The sequence below is a fragment of the Puma concolor genome, chromosome D1 (genome assembly GCF_028749965.1).
Source record: "Puma concolor isolate L17-30 chromosome D1, mPumCon1.1.hap2, whole genome shotgun sequence".
Classification (NCBI taxonomy): Eukaryota; Metazoa; Chordata; class Mammalia; order Carnivora; family Felidae; genus Puma; species Puma concolor.
The window spans coordinates 5,454,934-5,478,593 of NC_141676.1; the positions used below are offsets into that span (position 1 = coordinate 5,454,934).

Sequence of the window (23,660 nt, forward strand, 5' to 3'; positions counted from 1 at the left end):
CTCGTGCGCCCCTTGGTGTGTGGACCGTGGCTGCCATAGCCCAGGCACCATCACAGGCCCTGGGGTGCCTGTGCCCACCCTCCACAGTGGGGCCCAGGCACCTGCGTGCTCTCGAAGCATTTGGGTGTGCCCCGTGCAGGGTGAAGAACCACATATCTGCAAGTACTTGGGAGCACAGATCCCTCCCAGCTGTGACCGGGAGCCATGATTGTTCAGAGGCTGGCAGGGATCTCGGGCAGAGAGGAGGCAGAGCAGGGCGTGCCCCCCCAACCTGGGACTGTGGCTTCTTGGAGTGGGGCACAGAAGCAGGGCAGTGGCCCTGTGAGTGTAGGCACCCCTTGGTGTTTGCCCCTCCAGTGTCCAGTGAGGGTTTGACTCAGTCTTTCCGGACAAGCCCAGAGCAAAGCCACGGGGGAGCAGCTGAGAGCTCAGGGCCCATAGCCCTGACAGCACCTTCCAGAAGGTCTTGGGCTGATAGCAGGGCAGTGGAATTCCAAGGCTCTTCTAGTCCCTCTGGGATGATATTTTACAAATCCAGAAGCTGCCCAGGGAGATGGTGAATAAGGCTGTCACTGACGGGAGCCATGGGGGACTTTCTTAGAGTTAAGAATGTTGCCAGTTCAGGTCTCTTTGCCCTGAAAGGCTGTGCCATGTCCCCCGGGGCCCCTGTTGCCACTGGGTATTGTGACATCCATGCCTCCATGAGGATGTCACGTCTTGTCCGCGTCCTGCCAGGGAGGAGCGTTCTGTCCTTACAGATAGAAGAACAGGGTGCAGAGGGCTCAGGCATAGTCCCCCACCCACCAGCTGTCTAGAGGCTGGGTCTAGAGGCTGGGACAGGTGGCACCAGATCCCAGCACTCCGCTATCAGGCGGATGAGGCTCGGGCCGTTTGGGCCGCCTCCGCGGGGCTGGCAGCCCCAGGCCTGACCCTGTTGTGTCCGTGTGCCTCTACTGGCCCACATGTTCCCCCTCCCCTCAGGAGCCTAGCAGGACAAGACAAGGCTAGCACTGAGGTGTACCCAACAATTTTATTATAAAGAAAAACAAGACTCCTGCTTGGTTGGTGCAGCCCCTGCTTCAGTGGCTGTGAGCACCTGTCAGTGGAACGCAGGTCTGGAGGCCAAAACCAGGGAAAGGGCCCCCTGCCTGGCCAAGCACAGAGGAGGCCTGAGGTACCAAGGGTAAAATCAGGAGGGACTCCCAGGCAGTGCCGACCCAACTAGGCCCGGCAGCTGCCCGCCCCACACCCTCTGCCCCTTCCCCAGCCCGCCCTGGGCCGACTCCCTTCCCATCACACCACACTCTCTTCCAGCTGCTCCGTGCTGCCCCCCACCCCCCGGCACCCTGCCCCGAGCAGCCCCCCATGCACAGAGTGGCTCCGTCGGGCCCAGGCTCCTCCGAGGCGCCTGGCATAACCGTAGCACCCGCCAGCATCCCCCAGGTCCAGGGAGCAGCTGCGCTGGGGCCGAGGCGGTGGGCTCCGTGGTGGGTGGGCCTTGGGTGTGGGGCTGGGGCCTCCATTGGTCTGGGATTGGACGTGGCTAAGCTTGAGGGGGAGGCGGCCATTCCCGGCCCCCCGGCCCCGAACCAGCAAGGCCACGGTGAAGACCAGTAAGGCAGCCACCAGCACACCCCCCACGGCCACGGTCAGGGTCCCGCCCAGCACGTGGGCCTGCAGGGCGTGGCACAGGGGCGCAGCCGGTAGCGTGGAGAAACGGGCACAGCCCAGCAGCCGGGTGGCTGTGAGGTCGGAAGGCCCAGCGGCAGGTGACAGGGCCAGCAGGCAGAGGTCATAGTCGGCACCAGGGACTAGGTGCTTCAGCAGGAAGTGGTGGCTGGAGGCCGGGACAATCCTATGGGCAAGGGTGGGTGGTCAGAGCCCAGGTCCAGGCTCTGACCCCAGCCCCCAGCCCCACATGGCCTCAAAGGCCCCTTCACCACCCGCCACCCACCCGCACTGCATGCTCCTGAGTCCCAGCTCTGAACACTCCCCTCCCCTAGGACCACATGGGCCTTGTTTGTTTACTGAAGAAGGCAGAGAAACCAAGACAGGCATGCATTTTTGCAATTGGGGACAGTGCAAGGGGACAGACAGGCATGTGTGCTGATGCACAAGCCCAGGGCAAGGCAAGGAGGTGGTGGAGAATCACATCGCCAGAGCCCGAAATAACACATGTGCAGCCCAGGCTTGTGTGCTTGAACAGAGACCAAACCCCGGGAAGCCTGTACTCGCTCAGCCACACCGAGAGACTTCTCTTGGGGCACTCCCCCTCTCCCTGGTGCCTGCCCCTCCCCTCCCTCTGCATCCCGCCCCCCGCCCCCCCCCAGAAGCTTAGGAGGGGTGTGTGAAAGCTGGTGAGTGCTGAAGGGGTGGAGAGGGGCTCAGAGGGCAGCCGGGAGCCAAGCTGGGGCTGTGGGCAGCAAAGCGCATCCTCACCGGTAGATGAGGGTCTCATCTTCACTGCTGTTATACTGGATTTGGAACATCCACACAGGGTCGGCTGGCCGCCCTGGCCCCCAGCTCACCAGCCCTGAGGTTGCAGTCACCTCTGTCACCTGCACAGCTGGCTCAGACTCCAGTGTCCCCTCGCCCTCGGCAGCAGTGCGGGCCGAGGCGGCAATGTCCGAGGGCCCTGGGCGGCCCCCCTCAGCGCTGCCATTCCCGCCGTGGGGCAAGGCCAGCACCCGTAGCTCCACACGGGCTGTGGCCTCCCCGGCAGGGTTGGTAGCAATGCAGGTGTAGCCCCCTGCGTCCCCAGAGCCCGTCACCCCGATCTCCAGGGTCCCGTTGGGGAAAGCCCGGGCTCGGGAGGAGTTGCCAACCAGGCGGTCATCAGGGCCGACCCAGTGCATGGTGGGCGCAGGGTCACCGAGGGCCCGGCATCTCAGAGTGGCCCGCTGGCCCTCCAGCACCCAGAGGCGCTGCGTGTGGCGGGCGATGAGGGGCGGCTCGCAGGAGAACTCCCCCTCGGGCACTGCCCAGAAGTAGCGGCCGGCCAGGCCTGGAGGGGAGGCGCACGTCTCCAGGTCGTCGGGCCGGGCCAGCCTCCGCAGCCACAGCAGCTCGCAGTTGCAGTGCAGGGGGTTCCCGCTGAAGCTCAGCACCAGGGGGGCAGGTGAGGCCTCCGCGTCGCGCCCCCGGGAAAAGAGCGGGTCTGGTGCCAGCGTGGCCAGGCGGTTGGAGGTGAGGTCGAGACGGGAGAGCTGGCTGAGCTGGGCGAAGGCGCCCGGGGGCAGTGCGTCGATGAGGTTGTGGTCCAGGTTGAGCGTGTGCAGGGCAGGCATGGCACCGATGCCGGCCCAGGGCACCTGCCGCAGGTTGTTGTAGGACAAGTCGAGGTCCTCCAGGCTGTCCAGGAAGTCGTCGAAGGCCCCGGGCGAGATTCGGCCCAGCTGGTTGCCACTGAGGATGAGGTGCTGCAGGTTGACGGGGCCCCGCAGGCTGCCGGTGCCCAGCTCAACCAACCTGTTCCCGTCCAGATGCAGGGAACGTAGGCTCTCCAGGTCCCCAAAAGCGCGGGCCCCAATGCGGGTGATGGCATTCCGGGAAAGCGTCAGGTCCACCAGCCCTGTCATGTTCCGGAAGTCCGGTGGCCCCAAGGCCTGGATGAAGTTGTCAGCCAGCCGCAGCTCCACGGTGCGGCGGTCCACGTTGGGTGGCACGAACAGCAGGCCTCGGTGGGCACAGAGGGTGCTGAGTGATTCGGACAGGTTCTGGCAGACACAGGGCAGTGGGCAGGCGGCCGCTCCACTGGCCAGCAGCAGCAGCAGGAGTGGCGGGGCCATGGTGAGCGCCCTGTAGGGAAGGGCCACAGCCCAGGCACAGGTGGGGCTGGTGCAGGTGCCCACTGTGCCCCGGGGCCCGGTCCCCAGGGCCAGCTTCTGGAGCCTGGTCTGGGTGGGGATCAGGGTCAGAGGCCCACAGGGCCCCCCAGGGATGAAAGAAGGCTGGGGCCTGCCAGGCCCCCCACAACAAAGGTCACATTTCCCAACCAGGTAGGGGGGTCCTGGCCTTGGGGATGAGGTGCAGCATGAGGCAGGAAGCGGAGGTGGGCACTAGAGCAGGGAGGGTCCCGGAACTTCCTTTCTCTGGCGTCTCCAGGAATCGCCAGCCCCCTCCCTCCGCACCATCCCTCTCCCTCCAGGGAAGACACCCCCCCCTCCAAGCCCCTCCCTTGGCCCCGCGCCCCTCCCTGGCCAGCCACTGCTGTTGTGCCCCGCAGCCCCCCTCACCTGGTGTCTAGCTCAGGGGGAGCGGGCCGGCCTCCCCGTGGGCCTGGCCAGCCCCCGCCGACTCCAGGCGGCTCTCCCGCGGGGGCGAGGCCAGGGGCTGACCGGCCGCCCGCCGCGCGCCCTCCAGCCCATGGCGCTCGGGCCCGCGGCCCCGGCTCACTCGGTTCCCGGCACCTTTTCCCGGCGGCTCCCGGCGGCGGCGGCGGCGGCGGCGGCGGCGGCGGCGGCGGCGAAGACAGGCAGGCGGGTGCGCGCCGGCGAGCGCGCGCTCCGCGGACACGCACGTGGAGGGCGGACGGGGAGGGGCGCACGGGGATCCACCCGGGCCGGCTGGCTCCCGAGGTCACGGGGACACGCGGCCACTGCAGCGCCCACGGGTGGCTCCCGGTCACGCCCGAGGCCCGGGCCGGCGCGGGCCCGCCGCGCAGTCCCCCGGCGCTGCCGCAGCGCACTCACCCTGGCACGGGCGCGCGCGCCCCCGGCCACCCTGGCGCCCCGGCATCCTGCACCGCACGGGCGCCCGCCGCCGCTGCGCGAACCGTCACTCTGCAGGCAGCCAGACAAAGCGCCAGCTCGCGGGCCCCTTCACCATCTCCCGGAGACGGGAGCCTTTGTCACATGTCGCTGGGCACCCTCCCCAACACACCCACACATGCCCACACACCCACACATCCCCGCACCCACAGGCAGGGCCGGGCGCAAAGCCGCACTGTTGTTGGGACCCTCACAGACACACGCTGAAGGTCACAACCGTTCTGCATCACCGAGTCACGTGGAGGGTCCCCAACAGGCACGGGGCCGGGAGTGGGGGTGAGGGGCTGGGGCGACACCCCCGGCAGGCCTGCCGCGGGGTGGGGCGGAGAGGGCTCGGCCTCCCGGCTGGCGCCGTGCCCCGCCCCTCCCTCCCTTTCCTGGGCTCCCCGCCCCGCCCGGCATGCTCGGGAGCCAACCGGTCTCCGCCTCCGGCCCGATTGGTCTGCGCTACGCCGTTTCCCAGCAGGCCGGCGGTGGCACGCTGTTTGAAGCTGTGCGTCAGTGGTCCTCGCCGAGCCGGCAGCCCCTCCTTCCCCCTTCTGCCCCTGCCGGGCCGTTTTCCTGGGAGAGCGGCCCACGGTGAGCTCGTCCCAGCTGAGGAAGGGCTCCCGGTGGGGGAGAGTTTCCGGCTTCCTGCCACCCATAGCCGCGGCTTGAGTGGGAGCACTGAGTGCTCGAACCAGGCTGGGCACTCTGGTCCTTCGGGAAACCAGGCAAGTCGCCACTTCCTCCACGTATCTCCTAGTTCTCGGGCTACCCGGGCACCCCCCACGCGTATCCCTTTCCCTTGTCTCCAGACATGGTTCCCCAGGGGGTGGCAGCCACCTCCCCCTCCCCCCCCCCCCCCCCCCCCCCGGGAAACACGGAATTCTGATTCTGCCTGGTAAAGTAGGTAACCTTGGGCAAGTTATTGTAACCACTGACACACTACTCATCTAGGCCAAGGGGGTATTAATTGCATGTACTTCTGTACCTCATAGGGCTGACAGGAGAAAGGATGTGGCCTGTGGGGGGTGTAGCCACCTGGTAACTGGAAGCCCTTCCTACATGTCGCCACTCCCAGGGCCTCAGTTACTGCACTTGTAAAAGGAAGGCACTGGATTCTAGCCCAGGTCAACTGATGCTCTGTAGCATTCGTATTTATGTTCCTCTTTTCCCCTTCAAAAATGTTTTCATTCCTTAAGTGTACAAGCATACTAGCATCCATCACAAGCCACTCTGTGCTGGGAGCCGGGGTACATAAGGAACCAGATGGGCCTAGTTCCTGCCCCCGTGGAGCTCACAGCATAGGGGGTCACATGACGTCTCCCCCAAAATTAAAAGGAGGAGGGGCCTGCAAATGGGAAGTGTTAAGGTGGAACAGGGTAGGTCTCTGAGGATCCCTCCCACCCCTATGTGGTTCTAGGTTCTTTAGATGATTTAATCGGTTTTATCTTCTCAAATGCCGTGCTTTGGTCCAGTTGAAATGTCCCCATTCCTTTAGGAGAGACAGGGACTAGCCTCAGACAGACTGATAGATCTGTCACATGAGACAGGCCCAAGGCAATGTTGGCTGGGTCCTGCTCTGCAATTCCTGTGGGGGAGGCACCCTTCCCACCTGAGGCTCCAGGTGATAGGAATGCTAGGTCAGATAGGCAGAATTTCTCAAGAGTAGCAACAGGGCCCAGCAACCCATGCTGGGCCTGGAGTCCCCACTGAAGTTGCCAACAGAGGTCATGAATGAGTGACACAGAGATGCTTTATCTGAAGTGACAGCCATGTGGGCACAGGCACGTGGACACTGGGATTCCACCCATGGGCTGGCAGTCCTGGGACATCTCTCAGTGCTGGCTCCTAGGCCCCAGGTGGCCCCTAGGTTGGACTTGCCCAGCTCCAGCTTCATGTTGTTCCCCAGCAGTTTAATGAGCAGAAATGAGGGCCCTTGTGCACAAAGCATGTGGACATATACCTCAGCACCCCTGCCCTCAAAATGGTCCCAGGTGTATGAAGAATGGAGACAAGTAAAAGCTGAGGACAAGAGAGGTGTTTTCCGACAGCCGATCCCACAGAAGCCTACTATTAAGGGGAGGGTCCAGCTCTGTTGTGAGGGTGGGAGGTACAGATGAAGGCCGTCAAGTTCAGACTTCCAGGAAGAGCTTACCGGGCAGGTGTAAAGGGGTGGAGGCATGAGAGCACAAGGCAAGTTTGGTGTGGCTGGAGGTGGCCGGTACTTGGAAACCTGGCAGAAGGCATGGCCTGGAGACCAGGGGTCACAGAGTCTAGAGATGGCCATGGTAGAGCTGTCTCTCTTGACCTGGTGACACAGGGGTGGGTGTTGAGGGTGACGGAGTGCAGGTTTTAGTAACTGGGTGCACAGTGAGGCGTGCAGCAGAAGGCAGAGGGGACTGGGTGAGGGAAGCCGACTTTGGACTTGATGAGCTTGTGTGAGGGCCACACAAGGAGAGGTGCCCAGGAGGGATTTCCGCTTTAGGGTCTTGGCTCTGGAGCTGGAAGCCCAGGATGAGGCCACCCAGGGAGTGTCCTGTATGAGAAGAGGCCCAGTGACAGCTCTGAGAACTCCATCCTGCAGGGGTGAGAGGAGCCCCCAGTGGGGACTGGGGAGGAGAAGGAGAGCAAGAGGTCTTGGAAGCCCAGGGCAAGAATGTCCAGGTGGGAGCTGTTAGCAAGCGAAGGGTGGGAAAGGGCCCACGGGAGTTAGCCAGAAGGATGGCCCTCAGTGAGGATACCAAAGTGTAGCTGTTGGGGTGGTAGAGGAGGGGCTGGCAAAGGTAGGGACATGTTTCAAGAAGCATGGCTGCATAATATGTCATGGTGCTATGAGAAAGGCCTGACCTGTTTTCTAGAGTGTGTGGTGGGAAGGTGCTTATTTCCAGATCCCTGATGAAGGAGGAGGTGATTCAGCACATGCTCTGGGGTGAGCAAGGGGGGAGGAAGTGGGCTCATCCCCCTAACAGCTTAAGGGACTCTGCCAGAATAGGGGGCTGGTGAGATGGGGAAATGTCATTCCAGAGGGATGAGGCCTCAGACTTCAGCATGGTATTCTGGGGAACTTGGAGAGCTGTGCTGGCCCAGGGTGGCACCTTCAGCCTCTCCTTTCCCCCTCCGTGCTCCATGGTGATGCCCTCCCACCCACCTCTATTCTGCAGACCAACATCCCCTTCCTGCAGAATGTGCTCAACAACCAGCAGTTCCTGGCCGGCACCGTGGACACCCAGTTCATCGATGAGAACCCGGAGCTGTTCCAGCTGCGGCCTGCGCAGAACCGGGCCCAGAAGCTGCTGCACTACCTCGGTCTGGCCCCAAGACTGCCCTTCTCTCCTCTCTCAAATGCCTCGCTCCTGGCCCCCTGCCTAGAAGAGCTTCCTAGCATGCCCTGTCCCTGTCCTCATTCTGGTCCTGCACCCTCCCACCTTGCTCACCCTCCTTGCTCCTGATCACAGGGATGCCCCCTTCTCCACCCATGCAGCCCTTAGTAGGTTCCCACTGCCTGGACCCAGGAGGCCTTGGCTTTGGAGAGGGCAGGGGTTAACTAGAGGACTTGGGATCCTGGAGGAACCTCTCATCCCCAGGCCCATCTAAATGTTACTCCTGCACTCAACTCAAGACTCTTCCCCAGCCTGTCCTGACCCCACTTCCCACTCTCTCCCTAGGTCACGTCATGGTGAACGGCCCAACCACCCCGATCCCCGTCAAGGCCAGTCCCAGCCCCACAGACCCCATTGTCCCTGCAGTGCCCATAGGTAGGTGAGCTCATTCTACCAACTTGTGGGGGAGGCAAAGAGGAGGTTGCTGCCTGAAGGATGGGTGCTAATGCCCGGGTCTGCCCTAGGCCCACCCCCAGCTGGTTTCAGAGACATCCTGCTGCGGGAGGGGCCCGAGGGCTTCGCTCGAGCTGTGCGGAACCACCAGGGGCTGCTGCTGATGGACACGACCTTCCGGGATGCCCACCAGTCACTGCTGGCCACTCGTGTGCGAACCCACGATCTCAAAAAGATTGCTCCCTATGTTGCTCACAACTTGAGCAAACTCTTCAGCATAGAGAACTGGGGAGGTAGGCTGGAGGAGGGCTGGAACGTGGGACTGCGCCTGGAAGGAATTGGGTATCCAGTGTGGCCCCACCACTGGCCACTCCAGGAGCAGCTAAAATGTTAACATTGAGGAAACTAGTGAGAAGCAAACAAGGCATGGTGTTCCATTTGTTCAGCAGTGACTCGTGCCCACTTTGGGCAGGCCTGGTTGCTGGGCATGAGATTGCATAGCTGAGATCCCAGTAGCTCAGGGTCAGAGAGGAGCCACGAGCCTGTTCTAGCATGGAGAACTGGTGGCAGGGTGGTACCCTGTGAAAGGGGGCAAGAGGACGCTGATCCTGAGCTACCCTCAGCAGAGGGAAGTCTCCAGGGGTTGGAACAGGAATGTGAAGGATCCTGGAGATGAGTGCGAGGGTGTCCGGATTAGAGGCTCAGGCTGCAGAGCTGCAGGGTGTGGCGGGGGCCCGGGGAAGTGAGGGGCTGACCTGGGCCTCTTGGTCCCCGTGCAGGAGCCACGTTTGATGTTGCCATGCGCTTCCTGTATGAGTGCCCCTGGCGGCGGCTGCAGGAGCTCCGAGAGCTCATCCCCAACATCCCGTTCCAGATGCTGCTGCGGGGCGCCAACGCCGTGGGCTACACCAACTACCCCGACAATGTGGTCTTCAAGTGAGCCTGGGGTTGGGTGGGCCGACGCTGCACAGCATGGTCCAGTGGGTGCCAGGCCACACTGCAGTGGCCTGCGCTTTCCCACAGAGAGCTTGACACTTAAGTCTCTCAGTAGCTGTATCCAGTGAGAGCTGCTATCTGGAAATTTCATGAAGTGCAGAATTCTAGTTGGAGAACTGAAGAACTTCTAGCTCATGGGGCAGGAGAAGCCTCAGGACTCCTTGTCCAGTGTTCCTTCTCCCTCAGACCACCACTCTTGCAAAGAATCCCTAGCTGATTCTTCTGACCTGGGCAGACTGAGCTGCACTGTACACGACTAGGGCAGGACAGCACTGCTCCATGCCAGATGCCTCTGAGGGGACCTGCCCAGCCCAGGCTGCCCCAGAGAAGGCCTTGTCCACACTGGGGTGCCCCCACACGGGCTCACCACGCTCCCTGCCTGGTCAGAGCCAGAGAGGGATGTACAGGGGAGAGTGGGATGGGGTTGACCCTTGGGCTCTTCTACCCACTCAGGTTCTGTGAGGTGGCCAAAGAGAACGGCATGGATGTCTTCCGGGTTTTTGACTCCCTCAACTACATGCCCAATCTGCTACTGGGCATGGAGGCAGCCGGCAATGCTGGCGGTGTGGTGGAGGCCGCCATCTCCTACACGGGTGACGTGGCTGACCCCAGCCGCACCAAATACTCACTGCAGTACTACATGGGCCTGGCTGAAGAGTTGGTTCGAGCTGGCACCCACATCTTGTGCATCAAGGTGCCTGGACCCACCTGTCCCAGGAGTCCCCCTGCCCCTTCCCCACCTCTCCCAGCTTCCCCTTCTCCCCCACTATGTCCCCCTCATATCCCCTACCACATACGTGTCACACCCCCTCCTTACCCGACAATGTCTCTCTTCTTGCCCCAGGACATGGCAGGGCTGCTAAAGCCAGTTGCCTGCACCATGCTGGTCAGGTCCCTCAGGGACCGCTTCCCTGACCTCCCGCTGCACATCCACACCCACGACACATCAGGGGCAGGTGTGGCAGCTATGCTGGCCTGTGCCCAGGCTGGGGCCGATGTGGTAGATGTGGCAGCTGATTCCATGTCCGGGATGACTTCACAGCCCAGCATGGGGGCCCTGGTGGCCTGCACCCGAGGGACTCCCATGGACACAGGTAGGAATGGCAGGAGTCCATGGCCATTTCCCTCACAGCCATGGCCCGTAGTAGTCCCAGTAGAGTCTGGCCTGTCCTAGAATCCAGATGATCTTTGCTGGCCTTACCCTCCATCACCCACATCGGAGATGGGACCTGAGCTGGCTCTGGGGTCCTGGGAGGAGCAGCTGGGAACTTGGCATATTTTCCTGGCCTCCCTGCAGGGATGCCCCTGGAGCGCGTGTTTGACTACAGTGAGTACTGGGAGGGGGCCCGGGGATTGTATGCGGCCTTTGACTGCACGGCCACCATGAAGTCTGGCAATTCGGATGTGTATGAGAATGAGATCCCAGGGGGCCAGTACACCAACCTGCACTTCCAGGCACACAGCATGGGGCTTGGCTCCAAGTTCAAGGAGGTCAAGAAGGCCTACGTGGAGGCCAACCAGATGCTGGGCGACCTCATCAAGGTGAGCTAGGCCCAGTGATCTCATCCCTGCCTCTGAACCTCCTATAGGTACCAAGCATCCTAACCCAGGGGGCTTTTCTTCTCAGGTGACACCGTCCTCCAAGATTGTGGGGGACCTGGCCCAGTTCATGGTGCAGAATGGGCTGAGCCGGGCAGAGGCTGAAGCCCAAGCAGAAGAGCTGTCCTTCCCCCGCTCCGTGGTAGAGTTCCTGCAGGGCTACATTGGCATTCCCCACGGGGGGTTCCCTGAGCCCCTTCGCTCTAAGGTAGGAAGGCCCAGTACAGTGTGAGGGTGGGGGTTGGGTACAGGCATTAGGCCTGACCCTGCTTTGCTCCCCAGGTGCTAAAGGACCTGCCAAGGGTCGAGGGGCGGCCCGGAGCCTCCCTCCCTCCACTGGATCTGCAGTTGCTGGAGAAGGAGCTGATTGAACGGCACGGGGAGGAGGTGACACCAGAGGATGTGCTCTCAGCAGCCATATACCCCGATGTCTTTGCACACTTCAAGGACTTCACAGCTACTTTTGGCCCCCTGGATAGCCTCAATACCCGCCTCTTCCTGCAGGGACCCAAAATTGCAGAGGAGTTTGAGGTCAGTGGCTCTGGCACCTATCTACGCCCCACCCCAGCACCCCTGCCCCTGCATCCCTAAGGACACCAGCACATCTAGAGCTCCAGGCTTTGGCTTGGCTGTCACTTGGCCTCACAAGCTGTACCCAAAAGCACTCTTGAGGAACCAGGAGGTTAGGCCTTTACAAGTGAGGAGCTGAGACCCAGGGCTGGGGGACTTGCTTGGGACAGGGTCAGGGGGCTGTTCTACTGAGACCTGTGTGTTCTATTGCCCGCCCCACCCCCTCCCGCCTCACCAGCTCTGAGCCTGCATGCCCTCCCTACAGGTGGAGCTGGAGCGGGGCAAGACACTGCACATCAAAGCCCTGGCTATAAGTGACCTGAACCGGGCTGGCCAGAGGCAGGTCTTCTTTGAGCTCAATGGACAGCTGCGGTCCATTCTGGTCAAGGACACTCAGGCCATGAAGGTATAGCCCTGCTAGGGCCAACCAGGCGGTGGGAACAGGTAGGGCCTGTGCCTCACCACTCCTCCTTCTGTCCTGTCTGCAGGAGATGCACTTCCACCCCAAGGCTCTGAAGGATGTGAAGGGCCAGATCGGGGCGCCCATGCCTGGGAAGGTGATAGACATCAAGGTAGCAGCTGGGGGCAAGGTGGCCAAGGGCCAGCCCCTGTGTGTGCTCAGCGCCATGAAGATGGAGACTGTAGTGACTTCACCCATGGAGGGCACTGTCCGCAAGGTCCACGTAACCACAGACATGACACTGGAGGGCGATGACCTCATCCTGGAGATTGAGTGATCTTGCCCCAGATTGGCAGCCTGGCCATACCCACCCCAAGCCTTCAATAGACACTGAGCTGCCAGGGCAGGCCCAGGCCAGCCAGTGCCCAAGGGCAGAAAGGCCTAGCCCTGGAGCTCCTGTCCTCAGCTGCTTGTGGCAGGAGACGCACTGCCTGCTGTGGCACATTCCCTTCCTCCAGCCATCTGTCTTTTCCCTGCTGGACAGCTGCTCACATATTCATCTCTTGCCAAATAAGGGTCCTCAACTTGGAGACTACAGGTGGTGGTGTAGGTGGGCCTAAGACCCAGGGGAGCAAATTTAGGGGTCCTACCTCTTGGGGGAAGAGCTAGGCTCCAAGTCCTGAGAATTTTGCTCAATAAAACTGGCTTCCCCTGCCCTTCATGTTGGGTCCTGTGCAGCCCCCGCCTCCCCCCCCCCCACCCCCACCCCAGCACTACTCAGCATAGGGGCAGGGCTGCCTTTTGGGACTCCCCATGGCAGGGGCAGGTCGGTTGTATCCTCCTTGGAGGGTAGGGGAGAATAGTAGTGGCCTTGGTTTCAGCCACTATAGAGTGCCTATGGTATATACACCCCAATTAGGATTAGCTAGTTGCATGGAGAGCTTGGACAAGGGTGTGTCGTTCTACGCATTTAACACCCATTAACTCAGGGAATCAATCACATTTTGTGGACACAAATGGGAGTCCCAGGAAGGTTAAATAGCTTATCCAGGACCCCAGAGCTAGTAAGAGGCAGAGGAGGGTCCACACCCAAGCTGTCAGTGGAGTTGCTTTGCTTCCAGCCACACTGCTTTACTTCCTAAACTCAGGGCCAGCCTGCTACTTCAATAGTTCAGGACTGGATGTGAACAGGCACCAGTTTCCGGGAGATGGGCAAAAAACCCTTGGATGTGGGAGCCTTTGGGGGAGGATATTAGTGGGAGGTCAGCACTGGATTGAGAGTCTCAAGATCTAATCCCGCCCATCCCCATAAGCAAGCTCTCAGGAGAATCGGTCACCTGCAGGGGGTTTGGCAACCCTGCATGCATCACTGCATTGCTACCCACCCCCAACCTCCACAGGGGAGGTGACGATGGTGAGGTGAAATGGGGGTGCTGCGTAGTTCTGAGCAGTAGCATGAGGAAGGGGAGGAGCAGAGCTTGGATCTCCCAACCTTCAGGGGACCAGGCAGGCAGCATGTCCCCAGCACTCTGCCAACCCAGTGCTCCTCAGGTACCACAACCTAATTTGGGGGGCAGCTTTGGGCTTCCTCCTCTTTGGACAACAAGATCCCAAAGGTACCCTCTGAAACAGCCCCATACTCACCCCATACCCCATCTGCCTCCCCAACAGCTGCTACACAGGCTGGGAGGACAGGAAGGCTCTCCACAGCAAGGCAGGTGTGTGACTATCAAGATGACTTTTTAGATCCAGATGAATGTCGTTTAGTCACAGCCAAACTGGGGGTGCCTGGGTAGTGACTGCACATCCATTTCCTTTCAACCACCAGCCTCAGGGAACAAGACTTGGGACAGCCTCCTTGAGTTTAGAGTGGGACCTGAAAGTATATCCTTTCAAAAATTAAAAAATCCCAGGGGCAAGGGAATGAAAATATGAGAACCATTCTAAAAAGAAGGTGATGGGCAGGTACAACACTAGAAGAGTCTAAGAAAGAATCTTGACTTACAGTGTTGTTTGGCAGGGTCCTTGCTGTTCTCAGGGCTGCAGCCTTTGTTCTGAGTTCCTCTAGGGACGAGACAAGCAGCACGGTGGCAGAGACCCAAGGCAGAGAGAGCCAGGAAAGCCTCTACTACCCAGGTGACCATGAGCTGGTTCCTCTACCATTTTGGACCTGTTATTTTCTCCTGTGTAATGTGAGGCTGGTAGACTTTGGGGAGGTCCTGGTAGAGGCCCCACAGTCGACCCTCCGCGCTCTCAGAGGATACAGGTTGGAGACTCCATCACTGAGGTCATGGCCCTACATTCCATCCCCTGACCCTAGTAGCTAAGGCACAGGCCCCAGGATGAGCTGAGTTCACACCTGGTACCTGCAGTCCCAGAACCCCATGTGCTACAACTTGGGGCATGGCTAAGAAAGGAGGAAGGCAGCCAGAGGACCCCATCCTGTCCTTCACTTCAGGGAACTGTGCCTCCCAGGCTGACCCACCCAGTGGTCAGTGTCCAAGGTAGCCAAGACAGGTGGTGGGCACATTCACAAGACCCCAAACAGATTGATTCTCAAAGGTCCAAGGCCATGTTACCCAAGTTAAATCTCTTTAGTATCTCAATACAAAGTCCTGATGCAAAAAGACAATGAGAAAACCCTGGGAAGTTGGGGGGAGGGATTTTGTAAATTCCACCCCCGAGCAGCTTTTCAGAGGCAGAGGGGGGCAGAGGAGCTCAGAAAAGCAGCAGTCCAAAGTGAGGAAGGGAGTGTACGGCTCCTGGGACCTGCCCCTTGTCCCCTCACTCCCAGCTGCTCCTCAACCCCCTTTGGAGAGGGGTTGCACCCTTTGGATATCTGCTCCTTTCTCTTGGTCCCTGGGATTCAACTAGCTCTGGCTTCAATCCCCTACAAAAATTCCTGAGATCTCGGGGACCCCAGCCAGCTCCTCCCCTGCAGTACCCCTTGACAGGGAGGGGCTGGGGAGCCCGTGAGAGTTCATAGGAGCATGTACGGGAGCATGGGTCAGGAGCACAAGGGAGCCTCTGAGTCTCCTGCCCGTTCCAAAAGCACACAAAGGGGAAGGCTGCCGTAGAGCTTGGGGTCCGTGAGGGGCTGGAGCAGAAGCAGGAAGAGTCCTACACCCAGGGCATAGCCTGCCAGCAGGGGCCGCCTCTGCGGATGTTCCAGGGCTGCACAAACGGCAGGAAAGCCCATGTAATTGCAGAAGGAGTGGCAAAGAACCGGCCCAATCAGGTGTCCTAGGGAGGGGAGACAGAGTAGCTCATGGAGCAGCCCCACCGCCTCCCAGGGCCAATCACCCACATCCCTGAAATCGGAAGTCAATGACCGCCCACACACACCACATGGCCTCTGCTCCCTTCCACCTCTCAGACTTCACCAGACTGAGAGCCCTGGCTCTGCCTGTTTCAAACACCATAGTAGAAGAAACTTGTCACTCCTACAACAAACACAGCATTCCCGTATTCCCACCCACTCCTGTGGGCCCGAGTCCCCAGGGACCCGTGAGAGACTGAGGACCAACCTGTGCGGATGAAGAGGAAAGCAGTGTAGGCGCCGAAGACAGCTGTGTAGGAGAACTGGAACGCTGGAGACGGGGAGGCCTCGAGTGACCACACCTGCATGCTCTTCCAGTCCCAGCACTGCACACCCATCAGCCAGAAACCTCCCCTTCCCCGAGGGCAGTGGCTGCCTGCCCCAGCACCTATGGCTGTCCTCTACACCCCAACTCCCATGGCCAGGGGCCCTTCCAATACTACATCCCTCTGTTCCCAATTCTTCCTCCAGAATGGCTATGAGGGACACCCCTACACACCCTAACCCAGGACTGCCCCAGGCAAGCTTTCTAAGACTCACCTGCAGACAAGATGATGCTCCCCACACTGCTCTGGCGGAATCGAAGCTGCTCAAAAATGTGGTGAAAATGGGCTGGAAGGAAGGCGAGAACCATGTCACGTTCCTCTATGCCTGCCTTATATGCCACACCCTTGCCCCAAATCCCAATTTTGGCTCTCATGTTGGGAACATCTCAACAGAACCAGGTTAGGCAAACTTACCAACTCCAAAGAAGAGTGGGCAGGTGAACACGGCAGGGCCCAGGCCCGTGCATGGTGCTAACATGGGCAGCATACAGGCCCGGAACACCAGTTCTTCTGTCAGGGGCGCAATCACTTGGTTCCGCAACCAACGCATATCCGTGAGGCAGCGGGCCCAGGAGCGAGGAGCTAAGGAAGGGATTCAGGACCACTAATCAGTGACAGGGTACGGAACAAAGAACTCCTAGAGGCCCCAGGGGACCCTTCTCCCACAGCCTTTCCCTTGACAAACTCAGACATAAATACTCCTGAGGAAACATTTAAGAGTCAAGCTTTGTTATTACACGCAGTATAAAACAATGTCTCGAGAACTGAAAGAAAAGACATGAATAGCTGAAGCAAGGTATTTTGGTAGCAAATTCTGGAAACATCAAAACCAGAACCCAAGACCAGCTCTGGTTTGAGGAAGCCAAAGATTAGGGGAGGAAGGAACAACACATTTTAGTCCACACAAAGTACTGCTGGGGGTTCCTAGGAGCCTCCTTGGATTTCAGAAACCAACTCTTACAGGTCATCTGTTACATGTTCCCATTTTACTGATCTGGAAACCAATAACATCTCCTACATCTCATGTCCAGGACTCACTATGAGGCCACTTATTCCCTTTCCCCACTGTGCTGGGCTGCCTGCTTTTTCTCCCAGCCCTTAGGACTCACCTAAGACAACCTTCAAACCATCTGCCAGGTCACATGGGCAATCCATAGAGAGCTGCATCAGTGGGCCCAGGAAAAGGATCTGGGGACAAAAAAGCAATCACAGAAATAGTTTAAGCCACAGTCCCACTACCCTAACCCAGAAGAGAACTCATAAGACTTAAAGCTTCCTATTCTTAGCCAGGATGTCCCACTCAGGCATACCCAAGGGCCATCTCACAATTTCTGTCGCCCATCAGTCAAAAGATGGACACGCGCACACACACAGAAAGGAACGTCATGCTAACAAATGGAAAAATAAAACAAGTACTCACCATGGTCAGCAGCAGGGGTAGCAGTGCTGCTGGGAAAATACCTTCCAGCCTGAAGCCCATCAGGGTGAGCAGGGATGTGCCTGGCTGAGCCACAGGAAAGGAGGCATCAGTCTTGCTCTCTCCTCTCAGACCCCTGAGATCCTCCCCCTCTTGCCCTCTGCCCCGCCTCCTTCGCACCTGGATGCCTGTGAGTTCTCTCCAAAGTAGCACGCACAGAGGCGAGAGGCTGGACACCACCAATACACTGGTGAAACGCCGCTTGATGACTGCAGGGTGGTCCCTACGGAGAGGGCAGTAAGTTCAAGGGCCCACAGCCTCCTCTGGACAGCGCGGCCCCGCCCCCGGATCGCCCAAGCCCCGCCCACAGCCCCGCCTCGCGGAGGCGCGGGTTCCGGCCGCGCGCGCAGCCCCCGCACCTGGGCAGCTCGCTCTTCCAGACGTAGAGGCTGCCCACGTAGGAGCAGGCGAGGCTAAGACAGGAGAACACAGACACCCAGCAGCACAGCCCAGGGCCCGGGCCGCCCAGAGCTGCTGACTCGGGCTGCCGATCCGGCCGCGACACCGACAGCAGGCGCAGCCCATCCCCGCCCAGCGCCGCCATCGCGCCCGGAGCCGCGGCGCGCACCAGTGACGCGATCCCGCCGCCGCTCGACCCGCGCCTGCCGCAAGTGCAAGTGATGTCATCCGGCAGCGCGGGAGCCCCGCCCCTGACCCCGCCCCCGACACTGAAGCAGAAGCTGCGCGCGCGGAGCAGGTTTATTGAACAACAGACAGCACGCTGCTCCGGCAGCTACCGGGCGGGCGTGGGCGCATGGGGAGATCACCCTAGCTTAGGGCTCAGGGCCGGGATCCAGCCACTCGGATAGATTGGAGACCTCCTGCAGCCATAGCGAGTCCTGCGGGAGGAAAGGAAGCTCGGGGTGAGGACCCATCGGCAGCGGCCGTCTCCGCCTTCCCTCTGCTCCATCACCTGCGCGGCCCTCGCCCGGTTACCTCCAGGCCGCCCCCAGGGCTCGCCCTGCTTCCGCTAGGGGTCGAAAAGGCCCCTGCAGGCTCTGTGCGGCGCGCGGCGGCCTCTAATTGGCTCGGGGCCCTGGCAGAGTGGAAAGCCTGCGTCTCTTCCATGCCCCGCCGGAGGCTGCCCCTCTTGAGCCTCTTGTTTTCCACTTGCTCGCTGGTTCCTAGACGAAAACAAGCCCACTTACCTTACGCCCACGGCCCAGTGCTAGAAAGATCCTTGGGGCTGAAGACACCTGGGAGAAGGGAGGAGCTGGTCCCGGCTCTCTTAGCCCTCCCATCTCAAATTCCTTTCATCAGGTCTGTCTGGATCAAAACTCGGCAGCCCCGGTCCTACAGGGCGAGGCTGCAGATTGGTTTCCATCCTCACTTGGGTCTTGCACCCACTCATTCTTTATCTGCACAGATTCCTCATGGAGTCTGCACTATCCAGCTCCTCCCTCCCTGCCAAGCTGTGGTCCCCCTGCCTGAAAGTCAGCCTCACCCCTCCCTTCGTAGCTCACACTGCGTTGAGCAGTGCCCACTGGCACCCTCCCTACCATTAACTGATGCACTTGTGCAAATTTAAAGGGAGTTTGGATCCATAAATTCTTTCTGAGCAGGTCCTGGGAATGTAGCTCAATGAACTGCTCCCTGGGTAAAACTCACTTATGCTAGAAGGGATTCAGAAGTGTGTACAAAGCCCAGGGATAGAACACGGAAAGAAATTGTTAACCATTCCTAGAGGTGGAGAAAGGTTTCCCTGAGATGTCTCAGCTGGGTTTTAAAGGATAAAGAGAAATATGCCAGACCAACAAGGAAGAGGAAAGGAATTCCAGGTGGGAAGAGGCAAATGCCCAAAGGCATTAGTTAGTATCCTCCATAAAATGCAAAAAAGGGGGGGGGGGCTCCTAGGAGATGAATCTGAAGGGGTTAGTACGAATCAGAGAAGACTTAAGAACAGGGATTTTTACTGTAGAAAGTGGGCAGGGAAGAATTTTAATAAGCACTGGAGATACATTGTTAATTTGTATCTTAGAAAGATTATTCTGTCAAAGGTGTTGGCTAGAGTCAAATTAGAAGCAAGAAGACTTTAAGAACCCAGGAGAGGGAAGGCAGCAGGGATGGATGGATGGAGGCACCACTTCTGACACTAGGTGTCAGAAGTATATTCATGAGGCCATATCGACAGGTCTTGGCGACAGAATAGGAGGTGTGGTACATGATAATGAGTGGCATCTTAAGTGAATCTCATTTCAGATGTGAAAAACTGGGTAAGGAGTGGTGCTGTTAATCATGGTAGAGGTAACAATGGGACCTTCACATGGACCTGCCTAGTGAGCAGATAAATCTCCCATCTGGCACTCCAGAGAGGCCTGGGCTGGTCATGCCAACTGGGGAGTCTTGAGCCCAGATGTAAGGTTCAATGCCTGGGATGGAAGAGAGCAGCGAGGGAAGAAGTGCTATACAAGCACAGTTTAGGGGTGGCCAAAGGAAGGTAAAGAGAACACTCAGAGGAAAGAATGACGTAAGTCACAATTTTACAGTGCTGAGTTTTGTAAATAGTTCATGTATGGTAAAGATAAATGTACAATTTGGTAAATACAAAGCCTTCCCAAACAAGAGAGGCCACAGAAGAAGCAAGTGCCCTGGAGATTGGGAAGGAGAAAGGGAGAGCCAGATTGAGAACCCTGGCTGAGATGTGATGGAGAGAAATAAATGGAAGAAGTTCAAGATCATGGGAGATTTTCTTTTTAAGTAATAAGAGATTGCCCTGCTGAGAGGAAAGACCTCAGAAGGGAAACTGAAGGTGCAGAAGTGATGGCTGATGCAAGCAGATCCTGAGAAAGCAACAGGGCTAATGCCACCCCTGAGCCTAGCAGGGATGGATCCCCATGCTGATACAGTTTGGGCACTAAGTGTGAAGTAGGAGGCTAAGAAGGAGTCAGAGACTGGGTAGATTATTGAAAGAATGGAGTAGCTGCTGATGAGGCCAGAAAGACGACACAAAGGACCGATAGCTGGAGGCCACCAGTAAATGGACCATGGATGTATGGTGGCATCATCCAACTTTCAGTGATTTTCTTTAGCAGAACTGCCCATGTGGGTGGGACACAGGATTGATGGTGACTGGAGCTGCAACTTTGTAAAGCTGAGCAGCTCAAGTAGTCTTCTGGGGAGGCGAGGGGGGGCGGTGGTTCACCAGATAATAAATGCCTAGATTTTAAGGCTTATATTGCAGTGGAGAAAGCATAGGCTGAAATTCAGATTATTTTCCTGGAGAGCACTCTACCCAGCCTGAGTCTGGGTTGTCTCTTGTGAAAGGGGACTACTGCTGCCCATACCAAAGGGTCACTGTCAGAGGGGTCACTGGAAAAGCCTAGCATCCCCCTGGGTCCATAGAAGGTGCTGGATAGAACGTTAATTTCTCCCTTCTAAGGGAAGTACTTATTCTTTTACTCTTCACTACATAAATACTGACTTGAATGTGGAATACTTTCATTCTTTTAAATCTCCAAATCTTAATGTATAAAAATAGATTCTTTGCTTTATTATGACAGCCTTCACTGCAGGGTTCTTTCAGTAGCCAACAGCCCCCACAACATTTGAAACATGGTTCAACAGACAGAATGATTCAGGAATACCTCTCAGGCCTAAGTTTGGACATCATGCAGTATGTTGTGGTTGTGACCCTGGAAAGAGGAATTTTACCAACAAAGTATAGGTGCTGAAGTCAGTCCCCAAATTCCCACAAGCCCAGGCTCTGTTTTGTTTGATGGTGCATCCCTGCTAGTCTTGGCTCTGGAGCCAGACTGCCTGGGTTTGAATTCTGGTTCTGCCATTTACTAGCTGTGTGACTTTGGGTGAGTCTACTGACATCTCTGTAAAGGTCTCAGTTTACCTGTAAAATGAGAATAGTAACACTACATCATAAGATTGTTTTCAGAATTAAGAGCAGGTGCCTGGCACCTGCACTATCAGTTTCAGGCACCTGTGGCTATGGTTATTTCCGGCCATACACACATCTCTCTGCCACTGGTGGCTCTGAAGGCTGTGTAAGTGTTGGAGGGAGAGGGGGAAAAGACCAGTACAATCACCACCATATCACACACAATGACAACTCCCTATAACATACATCAAGATTGAGATGGTATTCTGTACCCAGGAGTAGCTTCCAGAGCCCCAGAGTAGTAACCAAAACCAGGGAGAACAGCAGTAATGAGAAAAGATGTAAAGGAACCAACTAGATTCAGGGCCCTGCCCCTTCATGTGCAGCTATCTTTAACTGTACAACGTTACTAGGAATTTCTAGTTCTATCATACCAACTTTGGGGAGGGAATGCCCCCCTGCTGCTCCAGAACACCCATAGTGGTGGTAGAAGCCGGCCAAGTCCCATGATTTTGCTATGGTGTGGAAGGTGTAGTTTGAAAGCTTGAAGCCAATGTACCTTACTTCTGAGCTTTGCTCCTAGGCTCACCTGAGAAGCTGATCCCTTACCTGTAAGGAGTTCTGGACTGCTGTTCTCATGTGCATCTTCTGTGCTCTGCTCTGCATTTTTCTCTGGGAGTAGCTGCTTTAAAAATTAGAAGTCCTAAGTGAGTTTTGCAGGAACATGAACAAGCTGCAGTGAGACAAGTGTGCCTGGTGGCTTTGTTGGCCTCACAGGGCTGCCCTCCCTTACCTGGAATTCCCTCTTCCTCCTCGCTCATGCGAGTCTCCCCTACCCAACCCCAATCATCAGGGCTTCCTTGTGTTAGAGCCTTTGCAGCTCATTCCAGGTACTCCAGGCATTTCCCACCTCTTCTGACCTCTGGTAACTTGCTTACCATCTGCCCCACTCCTTGGGCTCTGAAGATGCACTGCCTGCCCTTATTTATCATTTTTATGTGTGTCCCATTTTCCACATTTTAAATTCCTTGAAAGGTAAGGTTCGCTGTGACTGCATCATTTTATAGCTAGCACAGTGTCTTGCATAGAGGTAAGTGATCTACATATAACTGAAGTCAAACCTGGGAAGCCTGGCACATTTTGTCGTCCTCTGTAGCCTTTCAAAGTCCTGCCACACTTGGTTCAATTTGGATAGAGAAACAAAAGTTTCTCTAAGCTTACTAAGATCAGAACCCAATCCTAGCTTCTTGTTTTTCAAAAATACAAGTATTTAAAAACAGACACAGTCTTCATCAAAATTAAAAACTTTTGTGCTTCAAAGAACACAATAAAGAAAGTGAAAAATCAACCCACAAGAATGGGAGAAAATATTTGCAAATCATATCTGGTAAGGGAGTTGTATCCAGAATAAAGAACTCTTGTAATTCAATAACAAACAACCTAATTAAAAGTGGGTTTGATAGAGTTGGAGACCTTTCTCCAAAGAAGAGATACAAATGGCCAATAAACCAATGAAAAGATGCTCAACATCATTATTCATTAGGGAAATGCAAATCAAAGCCACTATGAGATACTACTTTACACCCACTAGGATGGTAGTAGTAATAGTAATAAAATAACAACAATAATAATAGACAATATCAATAGTTGGTGACAATGTAGAAAATTGGAACCACTACACATTACTGTTGGGTAAGTAAAATGGCCAGTTTGGAAAATAGTTTGAAAGTTACTAAAAATGTTAAACATAGAGTTACCATATGACCCAGCAATTCTACTACTAGATATATAACCAAGAGATTTACAAACATGTCCATCCAAAAATGTTCACAGCATTATTTATAATCGCCCAAAAGTGCAAATAACATAAAGGTTCATCAACTGATGAATGGGTAGAAGAAATATGGCACATCCATACAAAAGGATATTACTCAACCATAAAAAGGAATGAAGTACCATCCCATGTTACAACATGAATCTTGAAAACATTATGCTTAGTGAAAGAAGCCAGACTACCTATTTTGATTCCATTTACGTGAACCAGTATAGGAAAATCCATGGAGACAAAGTAGACTGGTGGTTGCCAGGAGATGGAAGGTGGGGGAATTGGGACTGACTACAAATAGGTACAGGTTTTTTCTGGCATGATGGAAATATTGTGGAATTTAGTGGTAACTGTTGCACAGCACAGTGATTATATTTAAAGCCACTAAATTGTACAGCTTAAAATGGTAAATTTTATGGTGACTTATAACAATAAAAAATACTGTCAGGTATTGTTCATTAAATAAAACTTCAACTTCTAAGTACATTCCAAGGAACACAGAATGGTAAAGATGACCCTAACGGTGTGAAAAAAGAAACCGTATGAAGAAAATTTCCATTTTTTTCTTCGAGAGAAAGCTTTTTTTTTTTAAATGTTTATTTGTGTGTGTGTGTGTGTGTGTGTGTGTGAGAGAGAGAGAGAGAGAGAGAGAGAGAGAGAGAGAGAGAGAGAGAGAGACAGCGAGACAGCACTACTGGGGAAGGGGCAGAAAGGGAGACACAGATTCTGAAGCAGGCTCCAGGCTCTGAACTGTCAGCACAGAGCCCGATGCTGGGCTCAAACCCACAAACC

The 23,660-nt window shown here is 56.6% G+C and overlaps 4 protein-coding genes across 13 annotated transcripts in view; 1 reads left to right on the forward strand and 3 right to left on the reverse strand.

Annotated features, from left to right (window-relative positions):
- Positions 1 to 12,808, forward strand: part of PC (pyruvate carboxylase) — a 103,211-nt gene extending 90,403 nt beyond the window's left edge. For all 5 annotated transcript variants that reach the window (XM_086676808.1, XM_086676809.1, XM_086676810.1 and 2 more), the window contains 11 exons: positions 7,916 to 8,060; positions 8,420 to 8,509; positions 8,599 to 8,820; positions 9,307 to 9,463; positions 9,977 to 10,217; positions 10,368 to 10,617; positions 10,821 to 11,065; positions 11,151 to 11,330; positions 11,405 to 11,653; positions 11,958 to 12,098; positions 12,181 to 12,808. In XM_086676808.1, coding sequence (XP_086532934.1) covers positions 7,916 to 8,060; positions 8,420 to 8,509; positions 8,599 to 8,820; positions 9,307 to 9,463; positions 9,977 to 10,217; positions 10,368 to 10,617; positions 10,821 to 11,065; positions 11,151 to 11,330; positions 11,405 to 11,653; positions 11,958 to 12,098; positions 12,181 to 12,429 — 2,169 coding nt within the window. In that variant the 3' untranslated portion in view covers positions 12,430 to 12,808. The remainder of the gene's footprint in view (positions 1 to 7,915; positions 8,061 to 8,419; positions 8,510 to 8,598; positions 8,821 to 9,306; positions 9,464 to 9,976; positions 10,218 to 10,367; positions 10,618 to 10,820; positions 11,066 to 11,150; positions 11,331 to 11,404; positions 11,654 to 11,957; positions 12,099 to 12,180) is intronic.
- LRFN4 (leucine rich repeat and fibronectin type III domain containing 4) lies at positions 1,012 to 4,090 on the reverse strand. Its single transcript, XM_086676812.1, has 2 exons — positions 2,440 to 4,090; positions 1,012 to 1,855 (listed from the first exon to the last, which is right to left on the reverse strand). The coding sequence occupies exons 1-2, from the start codon at positions 3,786 to 3,788 to the stop codon at positions 1,294 to 1,296; spliced, it is 1,911 nt and encodes a 636-aa protein (XP_086532938.1). The 5' UTR covers positions 3,789 to 4,090; the 3' UTR covers positions 1,012 to 1,293.
- RCE1 (Ras converting CAAX endopeptidase 1) lies at positions 6,490 to 17,817 on the reverse strand. Of its 6 annotated transcripts, XM_086676818.1 has the most exons (9): positions 17,574 to 17,806; positions 17,335 to 17,437; positions 17,158 to 17,241; positions 16,847 to 16,925; positions 16,152 to 16,319; positions 15,952 to 16,023; positions 15,620 to 15,682; positions 14,098 to 14,156; positions 6,490 to 6,689 (listed from the first exon to the last, which is right to left on the reverse strand). In XM_086676818.1, the coding sequence occupies exons 1-9, from the start codon at positions 17,756 to 17,758 to the stop codon at positions 6,648 to 6,650; spliced, it is 855 nt and encodes a 284-aa protein (XP_086532944.1). In that variant the 5' UTR covers positions 17,759 to 17,806; the 3' UTR covers positions 6,490 to 6,647. The 6 variants fall into 6 exon arrangements, with proteins under 6 accessions (XP_086532944.1, XP_086532941.1, XP_086532943.1 ...); XM_086676815.1 differs by lacking the exon at positions 6,490 to 6,689 and having other exon boundaries at positions 13,199 to 14,156; positions 17,574 to 17,813; XM_025915641.2 differs by lacking the exons at positions 6,490 to 6,689; positions 14,098 to 14,156 and adding an exon at positions 14,663 to 15,335 and having other exon boundaries at positions 17,574 to 17,801.
- Positions 17,818 to 17,895: 78 nt separating this feature from the next.
- TOP6BL (TOP6B like initiator of meiotic double strand breaks) overlaps positions 17,896 to 23,660 on the reverse strand; it is a 97,552-nt gene continuing 91,787 nt past the window's right edge. Inside the window, exons 14-16 of the mRNA XM_086676819.1 lie at positions 21,653 to 21,725; positions 18,151 to 18,338; positions 17,896 to 18,053 (exon numbers count right to left, since the gene is read on the reverse strand). Of these exons, the coding sequence (XP_086532945.1) occupies positions 17,988 to 18,053; positions 18,151 to 18,338; positions 21,653 to 21,725 (327 nt within the window). The 3' untranslated portion in view covers positions 17,896 to 17,987. The remainder of the gene's footprint in view (positions 18,054 to 18,150; positions 18,339 to 21,652; positions 21,726 to 23,660) is intronic.